Source organism: Cyprinus carpio, chromosome B8 (assembly GCF_018340385.1).
Source record: "Cyprinus carpio isolate SPL01 chromosome B8, ASM1834038v1, whole genome shotgun sequence".
Classification (NCBI taxonomy): domain Eukaryota; kingdom Metazoa; phylum Chordata; class Actinopteri; order Cypriniformes; family Cyprinidae; genus Cyprinus; species Cyprinus carpio.
The window spans coordinates 9,609,581-9,634,090 of NC_056604.1; the positions used below are offsets into that span (position 1 = coordinate 9,609,581).

The window sequence follows — 24,510 nt, forward strand, 5'->3', positions numbered from 1 at the left end:
TTCATAAATTATGAGTTTTTTTTGCCCTCAGAGCATATTTGTTTCTCATCCATCTTGTTTGTGTAATGGAGCACAACGGTGATCAAGGTTTCAGAGGACAAAGAATAAACTACGCATTACGTAAAGAATTATATATGATGTAATTGAAACAATCTGGGTTTGCTTCTCACAAAATACAACTTCTGTTATAAAGGCAAGTCGTCAGTGTCTGCACCTCGTTAGTTCGCTAGAGAAATCTAGTCTAAAATTCTGTGAAATATTAGACTACATACTTATAATATTTTACTTTACCTGTTAGTGATGTCTTAATTAATGTTTGCACAAATAAATCTTAAAATTACGACAGCCACTGTGTAAATGAATATATTTCAACAACAAATAGAAACTGTATAATTTAGAAGTTTAAAAACGGCATTATGTGCAACTTACATGTTTGCATACTTTTGTTTAAGTTGAGGGTTAATTATTAAATTTAAAAAATAAATAGTAATTGAATTTAACTTTGGGCTCTGTTGTTAATTGTAAGCATATAATAATGTAAAAGGGTCCCTTATAGTTTAGAGCATAAGCTGAGGTAGATTTTGTATCCCTAAGAAAAATTTAATTATAAAAGAAATTAATTTATTTAAAGAAAGAGGAATTTGTTCAGTAAACCACCATTTAATAAAAAAAGCAATTTTATATATTTAATTCTATATTCTTCCCCCCTGCTGTACCGAAACCATACAAAACAGTGATGTCAAAACTGAGGTGCATACCGAACCGTCATCTTTGTGTACTATTACAACCTAGCATATACTGTAAATATTTAGCTAAAATATAAATCAGAATAGGCAAAATAAAGCAACACTTAAACAACAAATGACTAGTCCTATTGCTATAGCTGACATTAGCTAATTTTAACTGCCTCTAGCCTGCAAAAACTAACTGCTGTGTAGATTACTGTGAATCATGTTTCCATGGTAACGTCCACTTCTTTGATTGGTGCATTTAATTTCAGGGTTGTGGGTAGTAGAAATTCATTGAATTCAGCACGTAAAGTTTTTTTTTTTTTTCAAGGTAGAAATTCACAGTCTTACAGTATGGTTATAATAGAAGCATGACCTTGAAGAGGGTAGGACTGTTTTGAAATGTTTTTCCAGAACCCTTTTATTAAAGCACCTTACAGTGCATTCAACCTATTGGGAATCCCTTAACCTATCATGTGCTACATGAACTACTACTTGATATACAGCAACACTAGTCTATACAACAGCTTTTTACTTCTTAACTCTTTACAGTCTCGTTTTTGTCCACTTTTTCTTGTCTTCTTGTGTTTTGCAAAAACACGACAGTTGTATCGCACTCTGCAGCGTTCATTCACATACCAAGTACACCCTGTTCTCACCTTGTTCAGAAAGCCTTTCAGCACACTTGCAGCCTTAACAGACAATGACCTGGGAATCCGTATTGGCTTCTCCAAAATGACTGAAAGAGAAGACAGAGGATAAAAGCATATGAGTCATTCTTGCAGAGTATGGCCGTCGTGTTGTGCGGCGGTGTTAGAGAGAGACAGGCTTTAACCCACACGCACAAAATCTCTCGCTCGTACGCCCACGCACTACAGACGCCTGAATAAACCCTTCAATATTCAATCAAAGACTCAAAAGATTCCTCCCCGCTCCGTGTTTATTTCTGTAAATTCATAAAATTCTGTTGCGGTGTTAAGTGGATTTAAAACACCCCACAAAAAGTAAAAAACGTGTCTTTTTAATACGTCTCATCCCTGCATTTTTGGATTTCTTTTATAGTTGCGCATCTCGGGCGACCGTCCAGAAGCAAAGCCTGTTAAATTTCATCTCTCTCAAAGACGGAGTGCAGACGAGCATTTATCTTTCCCCTCTCCGAATGCCACATCCCCTGTTTGTTTTCTTTTCCAAATGAAAAGCTAAAGGGATTTAGGTCTTGCTGGGGCTCTGCCCTGCTGCTGTGACGCGGTTTGGACGGCGGCCCGAAAGCGGCTAAAGTGTTGGCTCGGCGGTGGCAGCATCTGCCCTGCTCTTGGGTGGGCGGCGGAGCGCCGGCAGGGGGAGGCTGTGTAGGGCCGGGGGGAGGTTGGACTGGGACGGCGCTGCAGCATATGGACGAACTGAGGTTTGGATGGGGGGGAACGGAGTTCCGGTTGTGGAGAGAGATCCAGGTTCATGTCGTGTGTGTCTGTATGGATGAGAGTGATCCAGGAGCATGCTGCCCTCTCGGCTGGAGCACCAGATAACAGACAGGGAAGCAGATGACCACACAGTCTCTGCTCTGGAGATGGACTGGAGGTGAGGAAAGGGGGGGGGGGGGGGGTGAAAGAATGTCTCATAAAGGAATGACTAAAAAAATGCCAGGAAGGGCTTACAAATGTTAAAAATTATATATTAGATAAATAAAATTAGATATTAGATAAATATTAGATTGTAATGCACTTACCATATATTGGTATGAGAAATGTGTGTGCAAAGTTACTGAACCATAACCAGTGTATTATAAAATTATCAAGATTTCATACAACATGTGAAGAGTGTTACCTCCACAATAAACCATATAAACTTCTAATAAGAGCACATATCTAAGTAATAATATCACTGTTTTAATACCTTGAATAGTCAAATAATGCCATGAATAATTTTCATATAAAGGAAACGTTTAATTCATTTTAAGTAATTATAATGCAGGCGTGTTCTAAATATTTAAAATGAACTGTATGCTTTAATTAATTATATATAGATAAATATTAACCTTCAACTAGATATGCTTATGAAATCATGTTCAAAACACATTAAGTCTTTCAGTTCAGTCATAAATGTTTTAATGAATAAAATCAAACTTGTGTGACAGCACAGAAAGACTGATAACAAATTTCATTCATTTTTTAACTTTTAACCAACAAATTAGAGATAAAACTAAAAAGTGAATCTTTTTATTTTCTTTTGTGAAGATTATTTAAAGAAGAAATTTAAGATGGGGGTGAAAAATATGAATGTAATACTAATTATGATTTTTTCAACAATGAGGACGAGATGAAAAAAAGATTTTTAATGAAACGGTTTAAATTAAATGACTTTTTCCAATTATCATAATTTTGTCAAAATAACAATTTTGATAAGTGATATGCCATCACAAGGTAAAATGGACCAGAATAACCACAACTGAACATACTATAATCTAAATCTTGAATTTAAGACAGTGGAAAAAGATTAATATATATCAGTCAGAAGGACTGCATCACTGTAAAAAATGTAAGTATTGTTCAAAATGAACACCCGACAAGTTCCAAATACAAGAAAAAATTGGCTTTGGCAACTGAGTAAAACTCACAGTGGACAGTAACTTCATTAGGAACCTACATAAATAATACATAGTTTCAGTCGAATTCACATGAACTCACCCTGGAAGAGATATTCCTCTGTGTTCATATCAGGATTGTCAGTGATGATGTCGAAGGGAGACCGGCCTGCCATCATTTCAAACATGAGCACGCCCAGAGCCCACCAGTCTACACTGAACCCTGAGAGAGACACAGAGATAGCCAAAAATGGCGAAAAAGTGTGAGTGTGTGTGTTCAATCTTTATCAGTGTGATTGACTTAACAAAAAATATATATTTTATTATTCTTTCAGTAACTTTAATGACTTTTTTTATTTGAATTTCTAAAATATAATTATATAAAACACTGGGCTCTGTTTAACTCATGATTATACAGTACTGATAGCAAGTATTCATGCAGTCAAGCCTACCGTAATCCTCTCCCCTCAGGATCTCTGGAGCGATGTAGTTGGGCGTCCCACAGAATGTGCTGGTGGTGTCACCTGGTCTGATTCCCTCCTGTAACAATTCAAAAAATCTGTGATAAGTTCTATCCACTGATCTATATATGTCTATATATCTATATATGTTCTCTATTATAGATCAGTGGTTCTACCCTGTGTTTACAGTATGTTTTTACTTAATCAGAGATACGTCTAACACTATTTCTTTTAGCAATAGGTTTTACCTTGCACATGCCATAGTCTGTAATTTTGATATGGCCATCCTGGTCCAATAGTACATTATCCAGTTTTAAATCCCGGTAAATAATACCCTTCTCATGCAGAAAATTAAGAGCGATGCAAATTTCAGCAGCATAAAATCTGCAGGAAACAGGAAAAAAGAAGTCATTGGTAAGATTCATCATCAAACATACAGATTCATTGATGAAATACACATTTAACACAAATACGCTACCATTCAAACATTTAGGGGCGGTAAGATTTTATAAGTTTTATGAAATAAATCTCACCGAAGCTCTATTTATTTGATCAAAAATACAGCAAAACACTGTAATATTGTAAAAATTATTATCATTTAAAACGATGTTCTATGTTAATATATTTACATTTATTTCTGTAATGGCAAATGAATTTTCAGCAGCCATTAATCCAGTCTTCAGGGTCACATGATCCTTCAGAAATCATTCTTATATGCTGATTTGGTGCTCAAAAAATATTTCCTATTATTTTCAATGTTAAAAAAGTTGTGCTGGATAATGTTTAAAATGTACAAACATTTATTAGAAATAGAAATATTTTATAAAATTATAAAAGTCTTTACTGTCACTTTTGATTAATTTAACGTGTCCATGCAGAAAAAAAAAAACTTTTTGTCAGCCAATCAAAATCAAGCATTTAACTATTGAGATACTGTATAATAATCTGTCCTAACCATTAGCAATGTGAAAAGTGTCCAGTTAAATTAGCAATTAGATTAAATTAGCATTGTACACTAACAAAAACACTGAAATGGAGTGATATAAACAGACCCAATCAGAACTTTTTAAGTTTAGTGTTCAGTTAAGAGGAGTGGAATTGTGGACCAATGAGATTTCACAGTGGGCGGGGCTACTCAGCCCAATGCTGCAATCAAGGAAACCAAGCAACTGTCAATATGCTGAAAAGTCAATATATATGTTAAATCAACAAAGGGCATTAGATAAATACGTATATAAACAATTTTTCCAAATTTCCCCAAGTGGGAGCTGTGCTTCCAACTGTCAGCATTCGCCTGTCTAAAGTTAGAAAAAACAAAGATAAAAAGAAAGGTGTTCAAAGTAGGAAAAATGAACAGTGACATTTCCGATCAGGTTTCATGTCTGGCACTCTGCAGTGTTTGCATCATGTCGGCACGCAGCAAGGGCTCATGAGACCTTTAGGAGCAACTCATGAATATTTAGGCTCATTAGCCGTAATTAGCATGTGTATTTGCATATGTGTGGTGTGCAGGACGCATATTGATGGAGCTGGTCGGGGTGTGCTTGACTCACCTAATTAGCCCGTGTTTGATCTCAGTTTATCAGACGTGTGAAAGGGGGCATTACAGAAGCGCTCTGATCAGTCGCTGTAACAGGATTCAGTGAGGAGGCGTCATCATCTATCAGACCGTCCTGCCTCATAGACAGAGTAATACAGCCTAACAGAAGTGTATGAGATCTGCATTCAAATAAAGGTGTGGGTTTGGTTCAAACATTATGATGGACGATTTTAAGTTCATAACACTACCCAGATGAGTCATGTTTTTTGAAGACTGGCATCTGCGAAGGTGCCAGAGCAAATGCCATGAGCCTGGCACCATAAACGTGGCTTAATACTTGCGGTCACTAGTAGAAAGTAGCAACACTAATTTATGATTTATGTAAAAATAAATAAATACAATTTACGAAAACGTGAAACAGAATCACAAATTTTTTTTTTTTTTACTTTTTAAAAAATTATTATTTTTTTTATTTAGCAAGGACACATTAAATTGATTAAATGTGGCAGTGAAAATTTTATAATGTTACAAAAGATATCTATTTCAAATAAATTTTCAACTTTCTATTCATCAAAGAATCCTAAACAAAATAAACCTTTACTTTGTTTTCATAAAAGTATTCAGCAGCACAACTGTTTTCAACACTGATAATAATAAGAAATGTTTCTTGAACAGTAAATCAACGATTAAATCACGATTAATCACATTCAAAATAAAAGTTTGTGTTTACATAACATGTGTGTGTACGGTGTATATTTACATGTACATTTACATTACATTTAGTAATTTAGCAGACACTTTAATCCAAAGCGACTTACAAATGAGGACAATGGAAGAAAATCAGAATCAACAAATAAGCAAAGATATGCAAGTACTATAACAAGTCTCAGTTAGCTTAACGTAGTACACATAGCAAGGTTGTTTTTTTTATTATATAATGAATAAATGAAAATGGATATGATAGAATAGAAAAAGAATAGCGCAAGCTAGTGTTAGAGGCCTTTTTTGCTTTTGTTAAATGTATAATAAATAAAAAGAAAAGAAATAGACAGGCTACAAAAAGAATAGAGAAGCTAGTGTTAGTTTTTTTATGAAACCAGTTAGTAAATGAATAGAGTGCAAGTCTAAAGGGGCAAGTGTTTTTTCTTTTCTTTTTTTACTTTAAGGATTGGAATTAGAATAGAGAGTGCTAGAGTAAGCTGGTCAATTGAAGATGGAAGAGATGTGTTTTTAGCCGATTCTTGAAGATGGCTAAGGACTCGGATTGAGTTGGGCAGGTCATTCCACCAGGAGGGAACATTTAATTTAAAAGTCAGTGAAAGTGATTTTGTGCCTTTTTGGGATGGCACAATAAAGTGACGTTCACTTGCAGAACGCAAGCTTCTAGACAGCACATAAGTCTGGAGTATTGAATTTAGGTAAAGGGGGTGCAAAGCCAGTGGTGGTTTTGTAAGCAAATATTAATGCCTTGAATTTTATGCGAGCAGCTATTGGTAGCCAATGCAAATTGATAAACAGAGGTGTGATGTGTGTTCTTTTCGCCTCATTAAAAATTAATCTTGCTGCCGCGTTCTGGATTAATTATAAAGGTTTGATAGAACTGGCTGTAAGACCTGCCAAGAGAGCGTTGCAATAGTCTAGCCTGGACAGAACAAGAGCTTGAACAATGAGTTGTGAAGCAACTACGTAACTTTATGTAGTATATAGTCTGGATCCATAACTTACAAAGACCTGAGATGACCAAACACCTGAGAAGAGATGATGCCAACCCTCAAACAACATACCAAACTACCAAATTTTGCTGTAAGTTTGATCACAACATATAATCATTGTAGTGCTGTCAAACGATTAATCGCGAATAAATCGCCTACAAAATAAAAGTTTTTGTTTGCATAATATGTGTGTGTATTGGGTATATTTATTATGCATATTATACTAAATAATCGCTGTTAATAGTGTTCACTGTCTGTTTGATTACATGTCTTACTAACTAACTGCATGATTTTTTACTGTACATTTCTGCCATGTGGACATCAATTTAAGATAATCACCACTGATAAGCTACTATTAAATATAATGTAGAAACTTTAATTTTCTGTAAAGCTGCTTTGCAATGATTTGCACTGTGAAAAGCACTATACAAATAAACTTGAATTGAATTGAATTAATCGATTTGACAGCACTAGAAAAAATATTTCACAATGCTGTTGTTTTTATTGTATTTTGCCCAGATAAACCCGTTTAGAAACATTTCACAGACCCCTAATGTTTGAACAGCAGTGTTCATTTATTTTGCCATCACAACTATTTACTATTAGGATATATGGTGATTTGCAGTTTATTATGTGCATTTATGATTGTTTTTCCCCTGCTGTTTCGACCCATTTTTGGTAGGCTCCTTTCTCTTTCATCCACACATTCCATCCATTCAATCACATTTCAATCTATCCTATCTCACATAAAAAGATGCCTAATTTAAATGACCTACCATATTAAAATTATCAAATAAATTATTACTTTTTGTTTTTTTCCTCTACGCACCTGGCATGTTCCTCTGGAAGCTTCCGCTGCTTCTGCATATGGAACATGAGATCTCCTCCATTCACATAGTCGATCACTAGAAACAGCCTAAACGGAGAACAGGAGACACTCATTAAACTTATGTTTTGTTTTTTCTTTTTAGTTTTGTTTCATATGTGCTCTATGTGAGAGATATAATGGCTACATTCACATTTAGTCATGAAAGAGTCAACCTTCTTCCATAACTCAAAATCAGGCTTTTATGGTTGCTTTTCTTGTGGTGAAGGCTTCTTATTTTGAATGTGCAACTGAAAAGAAGTTTGCTGAATGAAATGCATTCTCCTCTCACCGGCTCTCTGTCTGAAAGCAAGAGTGAAGTCCCACCAAGAATGGATTGGTTGAAGCTTGTTCAAAAACGTGTTTCTCTGTCTGGACCCAGTCAATGTCCTACATCAGAAAAGACAAAAAAGAGAGAGACGTTTAAATCATGAATAATGAACTGCAAAGGAGCATGACAGCAAGATGTTGCAGTGCTTTCTAAGAACTAGAGGAGAGGACATTTCACCATCTCTACTGGGGGACTATTGTAAGTCAAAAAAAAAAAACAAGCCTGTGTTTTCTGGGAAAAACCTGAACTATTGATCGTTTAACAGTGGAAAACACTTGGCACTACTGCATGCTGTCACTTTGGGAAGTCAAATCTCAGAATTAAAAATGTTTTATATAAGAAAAGCACCTTTCTCTTCTTCTTTAAAAAGACATGTACAGTGCAGAAAGGAACAGAGAAAAGAGAAACAGACATGTAAATAAATCACAAGATCAGTCAATAAAGGTATATAATGTACAGCCCCTTTCAAATTAACACCTAATACTTTTTTTTTAATCTGTCAGTTTTAATTTCACAAAACATCTGTATTGAGAACGTCTCTGGTTGTGAAGACACGGACCAGAGATGTGCTGATAAAGTCAAGTATTTTTGTTCTGTCAACACTTTAACATTAAGCAACACTTATAATCAGCTCAAAGAATTCAAGAGAACGTCTCTTACCCAAGAACTAAAGCTGAAAAATGACAATGAACATCTTTTTGGAGGCTAAGGGTGAAATGACAGATCTCAGCCCAAACAAACACGCTTTTCTGGAACTTTCCATTGGCGAATATTGTTTTTAAATCAAGCTAATTGTGTTTTTTATCGTCTGACCTTAGGCTTGACACTTACAGAAACCTTTATGGGTTTTAGATTTTAATTAGCGTGTTTATTAAGTTGCTTTCCTCATGGGACATTCAGCTCCATGATGCAGGCAAAACCTGACCCACACACACACAGTCTGATTTCCAAAATCAGAGCAATTTAATTTCCTGGACGAGTAGAAAGCCGATTACAGGAAAGCAGTCTCAGCATAAAGAAATGAAGAGAAACAGATGATTTATTTTTTTATATTATTTTCTCTCTTCCTACGATTCTCTATGTTTCTTTCCTTCCTAGTTGTCCTCCCCTACCAATGGAATACTCAATCATTCTGCTATAAGCCGAACAATTTGTCTTGTCTAATAACAGTTTCTTGCTGACCTCAAACATCTAACATATGTGTCCAGTATCTGAAATGAAAGAGAATGTGTCATTTTACTATCGTGAGATACTATAAGTTTTTAATGGAATTAGTTTCTACTTTTATATTATCCTGTTTCATTTTTTTTTTTCAGTTGAAGTTTTAGTAATTTTGTTTTTGCAATTTTTATTATTATTTAAAAAAAATCATAAAGTTTTTTATTTTAATTCCTTTTTAGCATTAGTTATTTTAGTACATCAGGTTAAGCTAAATTTTTTAAAAAAAGAGAAATGTCTTTACAACAAGCTGAAATAAATTTTTTTTAAATATAATTTATTTTATTTAATTCAAGAAACTTTAGTTTTAATTAACTATAATAAACCTGACTGTAGTAGACAAATAACATGGGCATTTATTAATCCATCATCACGATTTGAAGCTAAAATGAATATGAATCTATAAAGGGAAATTGTCTATTTTAGGTGCTGTGACTAGTAAGCATTTCTTTTAAGTTTTCCAGCATAATTTTTAACCACTTTAACACTCTGCAGTTTATTCATGCCCAAATCGCTCTCTGTTGATGCATATGAGGTGCATAAATGCATACAGTATATAATAATCAGGCAAGATTTTTTTTTTTTAAAGTGTTGTGTGTGTTTTTTTTAATTATTTTATATGATTATTAATTATGACTTATAGTTAAGGTGTATATCATTGCACAATATCCACACAAATAAAAAAATATATATTATCGAAATATCTCAATATTTAATTTACTTAGCAAATTTATAAAGTGAAGATAAAAAAGTGTCCTATTTCATTTATATGTATGTATATATATATATATATGTATATATATATATATATATATATATATATATATATTAAGCATTAAATATCTCAATACTCAAGTAGTATTTTATTTTGTTCTAACCATTTTATGGAAGAGATAAGGGACTCATTGTGAATGCAGTCAGACTCTGTGTGACTATATACTGTACAGCACAGAGTTTTGTACCTTATTTCTTAAATACAGCATGTCAAACTGCAATCTGTTGCATAAAATGCCAAATTTAATGCATCATTAATTTTTAGGATCATTAAACCTTAATGAGTGTGAATGGTGCACAACATACATACACAGAACACACATGTACAGTACAGTAAAACAGACGGAGAACACATTCCCCGAAGAAACGCCTGCTTTCCAGGAAGCTATTACATTGTTTTTGCTTATTCAGAGGTCAACTGCATGCCTCTGTCATTCTGGAAGGACCTCTGCTCTTCATGAACTTCATTCATGTGTGTTAGCTGACAGCCATGTGGCTTTGTTCCTGAGCGAGCCAAGTTTACAAAGACACAATAGCTTTGACTGTACAGAGTTTACTTTGTGATGAATAGCTGTAGAGTTTGGTTTGTCTTTCTATTTGATGCCTGTTCACACATATCAGGTTTCCTTACTGAGAGTGAGAAGGGAAGAAAGAGATATGGCTTATGCTACAGTGCATAGAAACTTGGTTTTTCTTTGATTTAACAACCAAAAGATAATACAAAAATGACTTTTAATGTTGTATTAGTGCTTTATCATAAATTCAAATCTCACTGCAATAGATACACTCTCGTTCAAAGGTTTGGGGTCTCATGCTGACCATGGCAGCATTTATTTGATCAAAAATATAATAAGAACAGTAATACTTTCTAATATTATTACAATTTAAAATATTCATATAGAACAGCATTTATTTGAAATAGAAATCATCTGTAACATTATAATATCTTTACTGTCACATTTGATCAATTTAATGTGTCCTTGCTCAATATAAGTACTAATTTATTGAGTTGAATTTTTTATTAAATATCTGGTCCTTGGAAGGTCTTAAAATTTAGAAAATAAAACCTCAGAAGAACAACAACACGTGACATACTGCACCGTATCATTATTTATTTAACAAAAATAAAGCCAAAATGAAAAATCCATGTGTGACAAAGTTAGGACACCCCTGTACTGTTAACAGGACAAAAAGAGGGAAAGTAACGGTCAGGCACTGCTAATCAAATACCTTTAATTAACTGATCATCAACAAGTGTGAGCACCTCTGTAAAAGTAGAAGTTTTGGCAGTTTGCTGGTCTGGAGCCTTCAGGTGTGTGTTAACACAATGCCAAGGAGGTAAGTCATCAGCAATGGTCTTAGAGAAGCAGTTGCTGCTGCCATCAGTCTGGGAAGAGTACTATGGCCATTTCCCAATATATTTGAAGTCCATCATTCTACAGTGAGGAAGTTTATTCACAAGTGGAAGACATTCAAAAGAGAGACCAATCCACCCAGGAGTGGACATCCCAGAAAATTCACCCCAAGATCAGACCGTGTAATGCTCAGAGAAATGGCAGGCAACCCAAGAACTTCACCGGAGACTCTACAGGCCTCAGTTATGGGGTTAATATGTAAAGATGTGAGAATTTTGTCATTAATCACTTACCCCCATGTCGTTCCAAACCCGTAAAAGCTTTGTTAGTCTTCGGAACACAATTTAAGATATTTTGGATGAAAACCTGGAGGCCTGTGACTGTCCCATAGACTGCCAAGTAAATAACAGTGTAATAACTGTATCATGCGCCACAAGGATGTGCTGTTTTCTTTCAAATCAAAGCTAAATCCATGTAGAAACAGCGCATCCTTGTGGTGCGGATGATACAGAAGAGCATACACAGCATGCAGTGATATGGAGAGACACAGAGGAGACGGTTAACAAAGGAATTGTTCAATAGATTTGTTATTTTTGTTTTCTTCGCTTACAAAAAGTGTTCCTGTCGATTCATATAACCCAGACGTCTGATGGCAGATGGAGTATTCTGACGACGACTTTCATACATTTTATGGACCTTGACAATGTTATTTACTTGGCAGTCTATGGGACAGTCACAGGCCTCCAGGTTTTCATCCAAAATCTCTTAAATTGTGTTCTGAAGACGAACATAACTTTTACGTGTTTGGAACGACATGTTGGTAAGTGATTAATGACAAAATTTTCATTTTGGGGTGGAGTATCCCTTTAACATGTTAAATTATAAAGTTCATGACAGTACAATTAGACAAATATGGCATGTTTGGAAGCTTCTTCTATCTAAAAAAAAACAAAAACATGGCAGCATGGTTTAGGTTTGTAAAGCTGCATCTGAACAAACCATAAAACGTCTAGAACAATGTGCTTTGAACAGATGAGACCAAAGTGGAGATGTTTGGCCATAATGCACAAACACCATATCATTCTGCATATCAGCACAAACACCTCATACCAAAAGTCACACATGCTGGTGGAGGGCTGATGACTTTGTATCCACAGGACCTCATTAAGTCGATCATCAGCTCCTCTATATCAAGTATTCTAGAGTCAAATGTGAGGCCATCCATCCAACAGCTAAAGTTGGGACAAATTTGGGTCATGGAAAAGGACAGTGATCCCAAGCACACCAGCAAATCTACAACAGAACGGCTTAAAATAAAAGAATCAAGGTGTTGCAACAGTCCAGTCAAAGACCTCATCCTGAAATGCTGTGGCGAGAGAAACCTCAATAAACTGGAGAGTGGGCAAAAATTCCTCCAGAACAATGTGAGGGACTGATAAAGTTATATAGAAAATTATTACTTCAAGTTACTGCTGCTAAAAGTGGATCTACAAGCGACTGAATCATAGGATGTCCTAACTTTGTCACTCCTGGCTTTTCCATCTTGGCTTTATTTTTATTCGATAAATAATGACAAAGTGTGATGTTATTCATCTGAGGTTTTATTTTCCAAATTTTAATACCTGCCAAGGACTAGATATTTATTATTATGTCCTGATACAGAAAACAATGGAATTCAATAGGGTGACCTAACTTTTCACATGACTGTGCGTAAATATTCTTCAGTTCTTTCAGTTTTTCCAAGGGAAATTATTAAGCAAGAACCTAAAAAAAAAAAAAAAAAAAAATAAAAAAAATCTTTACTTTGACAGTTTGAATGTGGGCATTAACCAGGCTGTTTTTAAAACAGACTTACTCATGAAAATTATGCTGTGACAAAGAGAGTAATTTAACTCTTAAGATGGTTTTAAAAGTTCTCCTATAAAACAATCGGTGTATTCTGCATCTACAACTGCATCTATCAATCGGCCATCACTCCGAAATGATTCATTTATTTCTATTGTTATCTGCAGATGTTTGTCTTTTTCTGATGGTTGAGGTTTTTCTTTGATGCCATGCTCAGGAAAACATTAATACAAATGATTTTGGGCTTCATTTGGCTCCTAAAAATGTTATGAGGACACAAGAGAAAAGGAAAAATATGTAATGCAAGGGCAAAGAGCTTGCTAAACAGTGACCAAAGTGTCTTCATCTTTAGTGTGAATGAGGATTTAGCTATTTAAATGGAGCACAATCCCGCAGCACCATCTACAGGTGACTATCACACTCACACTTCCAAACTATAATCAACTTTCTGTATTTTCACAGATCTGTAAGGTGCAACACATACACTACGTTTTTAGTCACACAAACAAACAACTGGCTTCGCAGCAAACAAACTGCATGCAATATCATCTCCTATCTCATTTTTGTCTTATCTGACAAACAGAAAAATTAGCAACTTATACCTAAATAGGATTTCAGTTAAACCTATAAAGCATAATCATGATGAAACTGAAACAGCACCACCCTCAAGCATTATCACCATGACAACAGTCTGTTACCTCATCGTCATGGACCAGCTCTTTCTTCACCACCTTCATGGCGTAAATCTGTTCGTTCTTCTTGAGTCGGACCAGCAGCACCTTAGCATAACTGCCCCTCCCAATGACCCGGATCAGGTCAAAGTCCCCCAGACCGAGCCCCTGAGAGATCTGAATCCCCTCGATACCGTCCACCACTGCCTTCAGATCCTGTGTGAAACAATTTATATCAAACGCACTCAAAAAGGTGCATAAATACAGTGAGGTTTCATGTTACATGTGTTCCCGATGTCCTGTACAAACTGTATGGATATGAAGAATGTGAATAAGAGCATTTGTACATTATTATTATTAAATGAGAACCTTTGGATCTGCATCTTACCTCTGCATCATCTTCAGCTTTCTCCACTTTCCGGTTGTGTGGTAAAAAAGGGACTGGAACAGAGAGACAGAGAAAGAGAGTTTTTATTATTCATAATATATTTTATCTACAAATTTAGAAGAGAGGATAGAAGAAAGTATTTTAACATTGAAATTTGAAAATTTCCCTTTAAGTGTAACAGCAGTTGTATTGGGATAAGTTAGTTTGATGTATCACCCAGAAAAAAATAATAATCACAAATAATAATAATAAATAAATAAATAAAATATTAATTTACATATTAGAATGGGATAGGATTGGAAAAATTATTTTAATATTGAAAAATGAATTTGTCCATTTAGATGGTTACTTTCAATGCAACAGTAAAAAAAATAAAAACAGTTTTTTGAAGTTTTTATGAAATATTCTCATGCATTACTCAGAAATAATAATAATTATTATTATTATTGTTGTTGTTGTTAAAAAAAACATTCTTCCACAACAGTAAAAAAAAAGATATAAAAAAAGCAATCCATTAATTAGTTTGATGCATCACTCAGAAATATTCCCGGAAGTCATTTTACACTTACATTAATTAGATTAACATCCATTAGATTAAATGCTTTTCAACCCTCAGACTAAGTTTCCCTTACAGTTGAGCAATTTACAAATGCTTCAATTAAATCATTAGAAATAATCAATTCAAAAGAACAATTTGCTTCCACAAATCACTAAAGTGTGTTGAGTTCAGTCTTAGAATGTTTCAGCTAGTTGTGTAGTGGTGTGTCCCCAGCTTAAGAGAAATGTAATGCTATCAGAGCCCAGCAGAGGGAGACACAGACTGGACTGTCTCTCTCAACTGGGTCAATGTGACATTACTCACACCTGATGTACTACAGTATCCTTCCACAGTCAGCAGTGCCCTCTGACAGACAGAGGACAGAATGACCCCAATACCCATACAGAAACAGCTTTAAACACACAGCGGAGATGGAGACCTACTTGCGTCTGTTTCCTCAGGGTCCTCAGGGGGGAGCTCCACTTCCTCTCCACTTTTATCATCGTCTACCAGCGGCTCCTGTGATGGCATGACTGGATCCTGCAGAAAAACACAGAGATGCTATTTTTCAATGTGCTTTTTTTCACTCCCCTCTTTGGGGGTTCTAAATAAATATTTCACTTAATTACCCAAACACGCCCAAATCAAAACTGACCCTATTTACCTTCTTAATAAAGGTCTTTCATATGCGAGATCACTTTTTCTAAAGAAAAAGGTTTATTTTCATAATCGTTCATCAAAATTTAATAACTTTCACTAACTTTGAAATTACTTTTCTTATCTGTTGATGTACGGAACACCACAGGAAAAAATTACATTAACCACCGATATCACAGTTTGCTTTCCACAATCCAATTAAATCTCAGTGGATAAAATTATTGCATTACTTCCCACTGAATACACCATTTCAAAAAATGTCATATTTTGAAATGCTTCTGAAATGTTTTAAACTTTCTTGACCACACAAAAAAAATATTATTATAATAATCACATTATGAGTATATTAAAATAATTGATAATTATAATATATAGTAATACAATCATATAATATATAGCTATATAATAATAATAATTAAAAATAACAATAATATTACTATTAACAGATTACTAATATATCAATATATACATACTATGCTATAACATTTCTATATAATGTGTGACATTAATTATAAAACAATGATAATGATAATTATTAATAATAACTATTGAAAATAACAATTAAAAAAATAAAATAACACAATGTCATATTTTAAAATGCTTCTGAAACTTTTCGAACTTTCTTGACCACACAAAACAAATATTATAATAATCACATTATGAATATATTAAAATAATTAATTATAATAATATATAGTTATACAATAATATAATATATAGCTATATAATAATAATTATAATTAACAATAATATTACTATTGACAGATTATTAATATTTCAATATATACTATAATACTATATAATTTCTATATAATGTCTATAATGTGTGCCTTATTAATTATAAAACAATGACAATAATAATAATCACTATTGATTAATGAAAACAACAATTAATTATTAAAAAAAAATGTTTTTGGGTTGCTCTTGGAATTTTTAAAATTTTTTTGACAAAAAAATTATTTTTTTTATTAATTTATTTATATATTAAAATAATTCATTATTATAATATATAGTTATAAATTAATATAATATATAGCTATAACAATAATAAACCAATTATTAATATATCAATTTAATATAATAAAATAATGTTCCCAATTCTAGTACTAAGAATTTTTTTTAAACAGGTTATAAATAAAAAACAAACAGACAAATCTACTCAGTATTTCAGCATTAGCTGGCCATAGTGGCACTACTAACACTATAAAACTATATCATTTCTATATAATGTGTGCCTCTCTGAAGATATGGGAGTCAGTTATAGCTAAGTATTCTTAGATAGAAGTATTCAAGGCCATAAATACATAACTACAAAATGAGGACAGACACTTGTGAGAAAGTGAGTTAGACAAAAAGATCTACAATGAAAAGAGGTAGCCAGCAGGAGAATGACAAAATTGCTTCACAAAATGAGGGTAAGGTAAAGTAAAGTAAAAAAAAAAAAAAAAAAAATATATATAGATCTTATGATTTTTGGTATGTTTTAAGAAAACTGTAGGAAATCTGAGGTCTGATGTCTTCTGTCATGTAAATAAACCAGAAGTGCATTGCTGAATATTGAATTTCTGACATATGAAACAACTGGAGAAACTGTAGTGCACTGAAGATGTTTCAATGTGACAGTTTCCAGTCTGTGATTTCAACATTCTGTGTAAGCTCAGAATCAGGTCAATTCAGTACTGACAAGACACTGTTATCATCTGACAGATTTCACAAGGTCGATCTCTGAAACATAGTTAGAAACCCCAAAAACACTCTTGAGAAGTGTGAAGAGAGGAAAACAGTCTTAGTTCCAAAACAAGAAGAAAACAAAACCGATGAGCTTATTTGAATCAAATGGCAAATGATTTTCTAAGTTCGGTTTAAAAAAAATGATGTTTTTAAGTGTATTTTTTTTTTTTAGTCACATTTAAAGTATGTTGGGTGTATTTAGTGATGACAGAAAGATGATGAATATATTTCGAGCTGAACAGGTCAGTGGGACGAGCTTGTGACAGCGTTTATGGACCAGTAGCTTGCAGTTGATACACTTGTAGCCCTGACGCCCCAGTCCCCATATCCTCTCGCTGCAGTGGCCACAGTACGCTTTCTGAGAGACACAGACAGACATGATTACTGCAGTGAGACTAGCCTTATCTATGATCCATTTAGCAAGTAGAAACACTTCAATGAATGAGTAAATCAACAAACTACGAAAGAAAAAAAGGGACGTCCTACAGATATCACATGAGCAGATAGCACACATCAGCTGAGTAATGCATTCTGCATTCAAAACAAGCAGAAAACTAGAAATGAAATAATGTAAATAAGTGGAAAAAAAAATAAAATAAAAAAAATACAATAAAAAAATACCCTACCATTCAAAATTTGGGGGTTAGTAAGTGTTTTGTTTTTTGTTTTTAAAGAAATGAATACATTAATTTAGGAAGTATGCATTTAATTGATCAAAAGGGACAGTAAAGATATTTATAATGTTTGAAAAGATTTCTATTTCAGTATGAATGCAGTTTTTTTATATTCATAAACTACTTTAATCATTGATAACAATAAGAAATGTTTCATCAAATCAGCATATTATTATGATTTCTAAAGGATCATGTGACACTTAAGACTTGAGTAATTATTGCTGAAAATTTAGCTTTGCCATCACGGGAATAAATGGCATTTGCCAAAAATTATATAAAAATAGGATATTTTACATGGTAAAAATATTTCATAATATTACTGTTTCTACTGTATTTTTTGCTTAAATAAATGTAGACTCAATAAGCATAAGAAATGTAAACATTAACATCTCAGAGACATTAGAAAAATCATACCAAACTCAAACATCTGCAATCTGCAAATAAAATAAAATAAAATTAAATAATAATTTAATAAATAAAATAAAATAAGCATTCAAACTGTAAGGAAAAAAAATAAATATTAACAATTTTTGACAGGAACACTGGCAAGATAAATATCATGCATCATACTTAAATGCACTATATTTAGATTATATATGTTGCTAAAATTCCAAGCTATTTGTGTAACACACACTCAGCACCTGTACATATTTAAGGCCTAGTTAATACTTTCAACAGATTTTGTTTAAAATCCAGGCACGATCAGAGGACTCTGCTGACAGCACCGTAACCAACATTAAGGTTTCAAACGCACACACACACACACACCTGCTCTCACACACACTCTGTGAGTCATAAATAAATGAAAATATCCTAAGCTCAGTTTGTCGTGAGGTTCTCCATCTGTCCACAGTAAAAAGTGCTACATGAATGCATGATAAAAATATAGAAAATAATTCTGGTCAAAACTGTGAAATCATCACCAAAATTAATACAGCACAGGAGACCAAGAAAGATGCAAAAGGATCACATTACAAACCAAGCAGAAGTCTTAAGTCAAGTTGTCCACCAGGAGGCCCTCTAACAGCATCATGCAGCATAATCCTATTAAAATATTCTAATCATTATCGGACATGCACTTCCTCTAACAGTTTCCCCTCTCTGTCATAGCAGATAGCTGAGCAGCATCTGTTTAACAGACCTTCAACAAACCCTCAGAGAAGGACTCTTTGGACACAAGATGCTCTTCTTGTCAGTGCTTGATGTTTCCTGTGTTCCCTGACTCTATTTCACAGCTCTGTGAGCATGTCATGATCCCTGTGAGTTTTAAGACAGCACTTCCTCACCATCTAAGATGATGTTCACCTGCTGCAGTGATTTCTCCATATCTCTGAAGCCTCCAGCCCTGATGAATGACCTACATTTTCTTGCCGCTTTCCATCAGGTGCTCAATTTATGTTAAACACTGAGAAATCAGGGCTCAAAAGTAGAGTAGTTCACTTTATATTTTATATATTGATTGTGGATGGGAAATAAATATGTTTGTTTTTTTTGGTTATGTATGTAGTGAGTAATTGTTTGTATTTATTTTTCTTAATGGCTAAATTAAGAATTCTTTTAGCGTTTGAAAAGATAAATACTTAATTAGAAAAAAAAAAGAAATATACTTTCATCACCAAATTATATTATTTTAATAATGAAAACAATTAAAAACATTTTTGTTGTTTACACAATTTAATGACTTTTCAGTGGCAACATAAATGTTATTTAACAACTGTAACTACATAGTCAATTTAGCAACAGTTTGGTTACCCACATTCTTCAAAATATCTTCTTTTGTGTTCAGCACAAGAAAGAAATTAATACAGGTTTGGGACAACGTGACAGTGAGTAAATAATGACAGAAATTTAATTTTAGGGTAAACTATCCCTAATGACAGTCAACTGCATGTTTTGCAATAGGCCTACTGTCCCTTTAAGACCTGCACGCATGTAATATACAGACACCCATACGTTTTTCTCTCAACTGTTTACTTTCATTTTAGACATAACCAACTGAGTCTACATGTAAACCTTGTGTGTTTTGACAGTATTAGCGCAAAAGATAACTTAGTTCAATAATCAGGCGCTGTTTTTTGGGATTTTTTGGATGTTGTTCTTGGTGTGTGTGGGGCTCTGAGAAAGAGCAGGTGTGAGAAGAGTGTTGTCGCCATATAGTGTGTGTTTTTTTTTCTCTAAAAAGAACCATTCATTCAGGAATTGGACTACACTGGTCGTGCTGTACAGTATGTGTTTGATTTTGATTTTGTTTGGGAACTGGACTACTCTGGTTGCCCTATACAGTTTGTATAGTACTGTATGATTCACTAAAAAAATAAAAATAAATAAATAAGTGCTCTGACCTGTCATTTATTCAGAGATCAGACTACACTACATTGGTTTTGCTCTATGTATTTAATTCACTAAAAAAGAACTGTTTCAGAGTCATTCTTTCTGAATTTATTTTGTTGAACTAGCACTAAAATCATCCTCTGTTTCTTTGTGACGTTAAATATTAAATATCCCAAAATGTCTGTTTTATTTCCCATCAACAAGTCCCAAGAACCTCCTCAAGGACTACTAGAAGGCAGCATTAGATCACCCATCAGCGGGAAACGTTCAAAGAAGAACATCACAGAGACACCTGAAGCTATAGGCGATGATTCTGTGTTGTTATTCTTAGAAATGTGTGCAATCTTTCATATAAACAGTCTCTTTCTTCATCTCTCCCCGTCTCGCATCTGAATCCCAGCACAGCTTCCACCCCCTGGACTTTTTTTTAACATATCGAGCCAGCGCTGCTAAGCAAACGCAGTGCCAGGGAAACAATGTGTTTCTGCACCCATTTAAAACACATCAAGTCTGCACATATCGGGCTTCCATTCAGGAGAGTGGATTAAACTTTAAACTCAACCAATTGTCCCCAACAAACATTTAGCACAGCTGAGCGAATGGGGCCTTCAGGGCCGAGCGTGTGCCCCACGTATCCCAGATACAGCAGGAATAATATGGGAATGTAAGGAAAGACCTCTGCTCTTAAAAAACTTGAAACTACTACTGCCCCGATCTGTGAGTGCAGCAACTGAAACATCTAAATAAGCCTTTGTGGAGAAAAATAAAACAATGTAAAAATACTACTGCCCCGATCTGTGAGTGCAGCGACTGAAACATCTAAATAAGCCTTTGTGGAGAAAAATAAAACAACCATTAAGATCACCACGTATCCACCTTATATGGTAATGTGTGCCTTCATGTGGGTGTTGTTACTTTTTAATCTCTTTAATATGCAAAGAGGTTAGCCAATCACAACAGAAGTGATTTACATATATCAGGTAGAAAAAACAACCTGTTTAAATCTCAGTGTCAGAGAAAGGGTGGGAAATTTTCAATCTTTCAAAATAAATTATGACTGCTCTTAGTGCAAAAGCCCTTGATTAAAATTATAATTGGACTTCAGAAAAGAAAAGAGGATTGTTATGAAATTGGCCTCTTATAATCTGAAGTATCAGTGGGTGGGATAGAGTGATGTCCCAAATTCAGACAAGAGAACAGCTCATTTCTAGCCTTTATCCATTTACAATTTCACCTTAAATTACAGTAAACAGTAAATCGATTAAAAATGTTACATTAATTTATTACATGATATGCAGATTAATTTAGTGAATTAACTGCAATTAAATCACAAATATTAATGTTTGCTTAATTTTTTTTTATTAAATAAATACAAATTCTCCAGATAATTCAAAGATATTGTGGCATAAATGAGCAAACACACAAAAAGTGGTCAATATATTGTTTCCCTATTAATTAATTAATTATACTAGAATAACATTAAATTGACAGCTCAATTGATGAATTAATCACATGATGTGCAGATTTATTAAATAAATGAAATTAAATCACAAATATTCATATTTGTATCCAAAAATCCATACACTAAAAAAATTCCACTTATTTCCCAAAAAAACTAGTATAATCAACTTGGTTGTACAATTAATTTCAACATGAATTACATTAAATGGACTTTATTTCATAATAATTTATAAAAAAAAGTTGAAATAAGAGAAGAATTAATAAAACGATCATTTCAAAGACAAAAAGGAGTAAATATATTGTTTCCATATTCATTAATTAATTATACTAAATCAATGCATTAAATTGACAGCTCTAATCTGAATCCCTTCTGATTCCACAGACCTGCAGATAGACAAACAGTGGTCGAAGATGACCAGATACAAGACTTAAAAAGTTAATGCAAAACTTTTAACCAGGCAGAAGAGAATCTGTCTCCTTTTTGCAACTCACTATTTTTTTATGAGGAGCAGGGAAAAGCAGCAAGGGAGGATCAAACGTTTATGTCAGACACTTTCACATGTGCAAACACCCACACACACACACACACACACACACACACACAGTTCTCCTTGCCTGCCTCTGTATTTTTTCACTTCCACTCCTCCTAATCCTCCCTCCTCTGTCTCATTTGTAAAGAGAGAATAAAACGTCTAATTCAAAGCCATCCATGTCATTCAGCAATTTCTAAAACACACACACACACACACACACACACACACTACTGAGCCATAAGTGGGACACTGATGATAATTACAAGGACCTGAGGCTCTTCAGAGCGACACCATCTGTGAATCTCTGAAGAATGGGAGTGATCGTCTGCATCAGAGTGCTGCCCGCAGTCCCATCAGCCCAAAAACGACAAACACATTCAGATCACACACACCAATCACATTCTTAGATACATGATCTCTCAGATTTCTAACAAACAGGGTTCACCAACCAGAGTTCCCTTTGACAGGAAGGCAAAGCATGCTTGGCAGAACTAGCACAGAAAGGCTGAAAAAGGAAAAATGCTGCGAAAGACATTTTAATCAAAAACTGGTGACAAAAAACAAACAAGCCAGTAAAAATAGTCATTTTGCTCACACAGTAGAACACCATGTTACTGCTTCAACAGGAAAAATGTAAGAGAAAAAAACTGACAGAGAAAGCATGAGAGAGGTGGTTTCATTCTGTTCCCTCACGATTTGGTAAACGCTCGACGCAGCACTGGATTAGACTCATCATGAGGATTCACCCGAGATGCCTCACAAATGATACAGCGGGGATGGATGTCTGAGTGCTGGATGAAATAGATTTCCATTTACGCTGTGCTCCATGACGTTCATTTGATAGGGATTTTTGCCAGGAGCTCTTAAACGACTGCAAACAGAATGCAAAGGTGGCAAAAAGCGCAATCTGTCCTATGAAACAGAACATGCAGAACACTAATGAAGAGACTGAACACAGGAGTTGTCCATAGATTTTATAGTCAAGTTGCTTTACTAGACACTTTAACATATGCAAGCTTGATTTTGTGCATTTTTGTGTTTTGTGTTTGTATCAAATTGCAATTAAAACAACTGTTTTCTATATTGATATATTAAAATGTATTATTTATTCCTGTGATTAAAAAGCTGCATTTTCAGCATCATTACTCCAGTCTTCAGCATCACATGATTCTTCAGAAATCATTCTAATATGTTAATTTGGTGCTCAAGAAACATTTGTCATTAATATCAATGTTGAAAACAGTTGAGCTGCTTAATGTAATAATAATATAATAAGCGTACACACACTCACAAATTTGTAATATATAATTTAATTTTTACAATGATTTATATATGCTACAGCATGATTATTTTAAAATATTTTAATATATGTAATATAGTAATGTGATACAGCAGAATATAATACACACACACACACACACACACACACAGAGAGAGAGAGAGAGAGAGAGAGCTGGGTAGATTACTCCAAATTACATGACAAAAGTAGTTAGTAGTTAGTAATGTAATCCATTAAATTTAAATTAAATTAAAAATTAAATTTATGCATTTAGCAGACGCTTTTATCCAAAGCGACTTACAGTGCATTCAGGCTATCAATTTTTACCTATCATGTGTTCCCAGGGAATCGAACCCCCAACCTTGCGCTTTGTAACGCAATGCTCTACCACTTGAGCTACAGGAGCACTTTGCGCTTTGTAAATTAATGATTTTAGGTAATATGTGAAAGAAAAGTTTGGAAATGCCTGCATTTTAATGTGTTTGAAAGACAAAAGCCTTCCAAAGACATAGTAATACATGGTTAACCTACTAAGTGATAATTCAAATAAAAATTAATGAATTCATCACTAGTCGATGCAGTGTTGAAACACTTCTTAAACCTGAAATTATTTTTTCAGTAAATCATGAATCATTTATTGCTATTGTGATAATATTATGTATTCATGTAATCAATAAAAACTTAATTTTAATCTAATTACAATATTAAATGTAATTTAATCTAATTACAAGTACTTAATTCTTGGAATCTGCTTACACAATCATCAAGATGATTATGTGTAATCAGTTACTGCCCAGATCTGTGTGTGTGTATGTGTCTGTACATTATATATATATA

General features: G+C 33.9%; 1 protein-coding gene across 1 annotated transcript in view; it reads right to left on the reverse strand.

The window, feature by feature from the left end:
- LOC109095450 (protein kinase C zeta type-like) overlaps window positions 1–24,510 on the reverse strand; it is a 97,556-nt gene that overhangs the window by 17,842 nt on the left and 55,204 nt on the right. The window contains exons 7-16 of the mRNA XM_042730406.1: window positions 17,631–17,753; window positions 15,451–15,568; window positions 14,470–14,522; window positions 14,109–14,297; window positions 8,180–8,277; window positions 7,852–7,938; window positions 4,019–4,154; window positions 3,762–3,849; window positions 3,413–3,532; window positions 1,388–1,467 (exon numbers count right to left, since the gene is read on the reverse strand). Of these exons, the coding sequence (XP_042586340.1) occupies window positions 1,388–1,467; window positions 3,413–3,532; window positions 3,762–3,849; window positions 4,019–4,154; window positions 7,852–7,938; window positions 8,180–8,277; window positions 14,109–14,297; window positions 14,470–14,522; window positions 15,451–15,568; window positions 17,631–17,753 (1,092 nt within the window). The remainder of the gene's footprint in view (window positions 1–1,387; window positions 1,468–3,412; window positions 3,533–3,761; window positions 3,850–4,018; window positions 4,155–7,851; window positions 7,939–8,179; window positions 8,278–14,108; window positions 14,298–14,469; window positions 14,523–15,450; window positions 15,569–17,630; window positions 17,754–24,510) is intronic.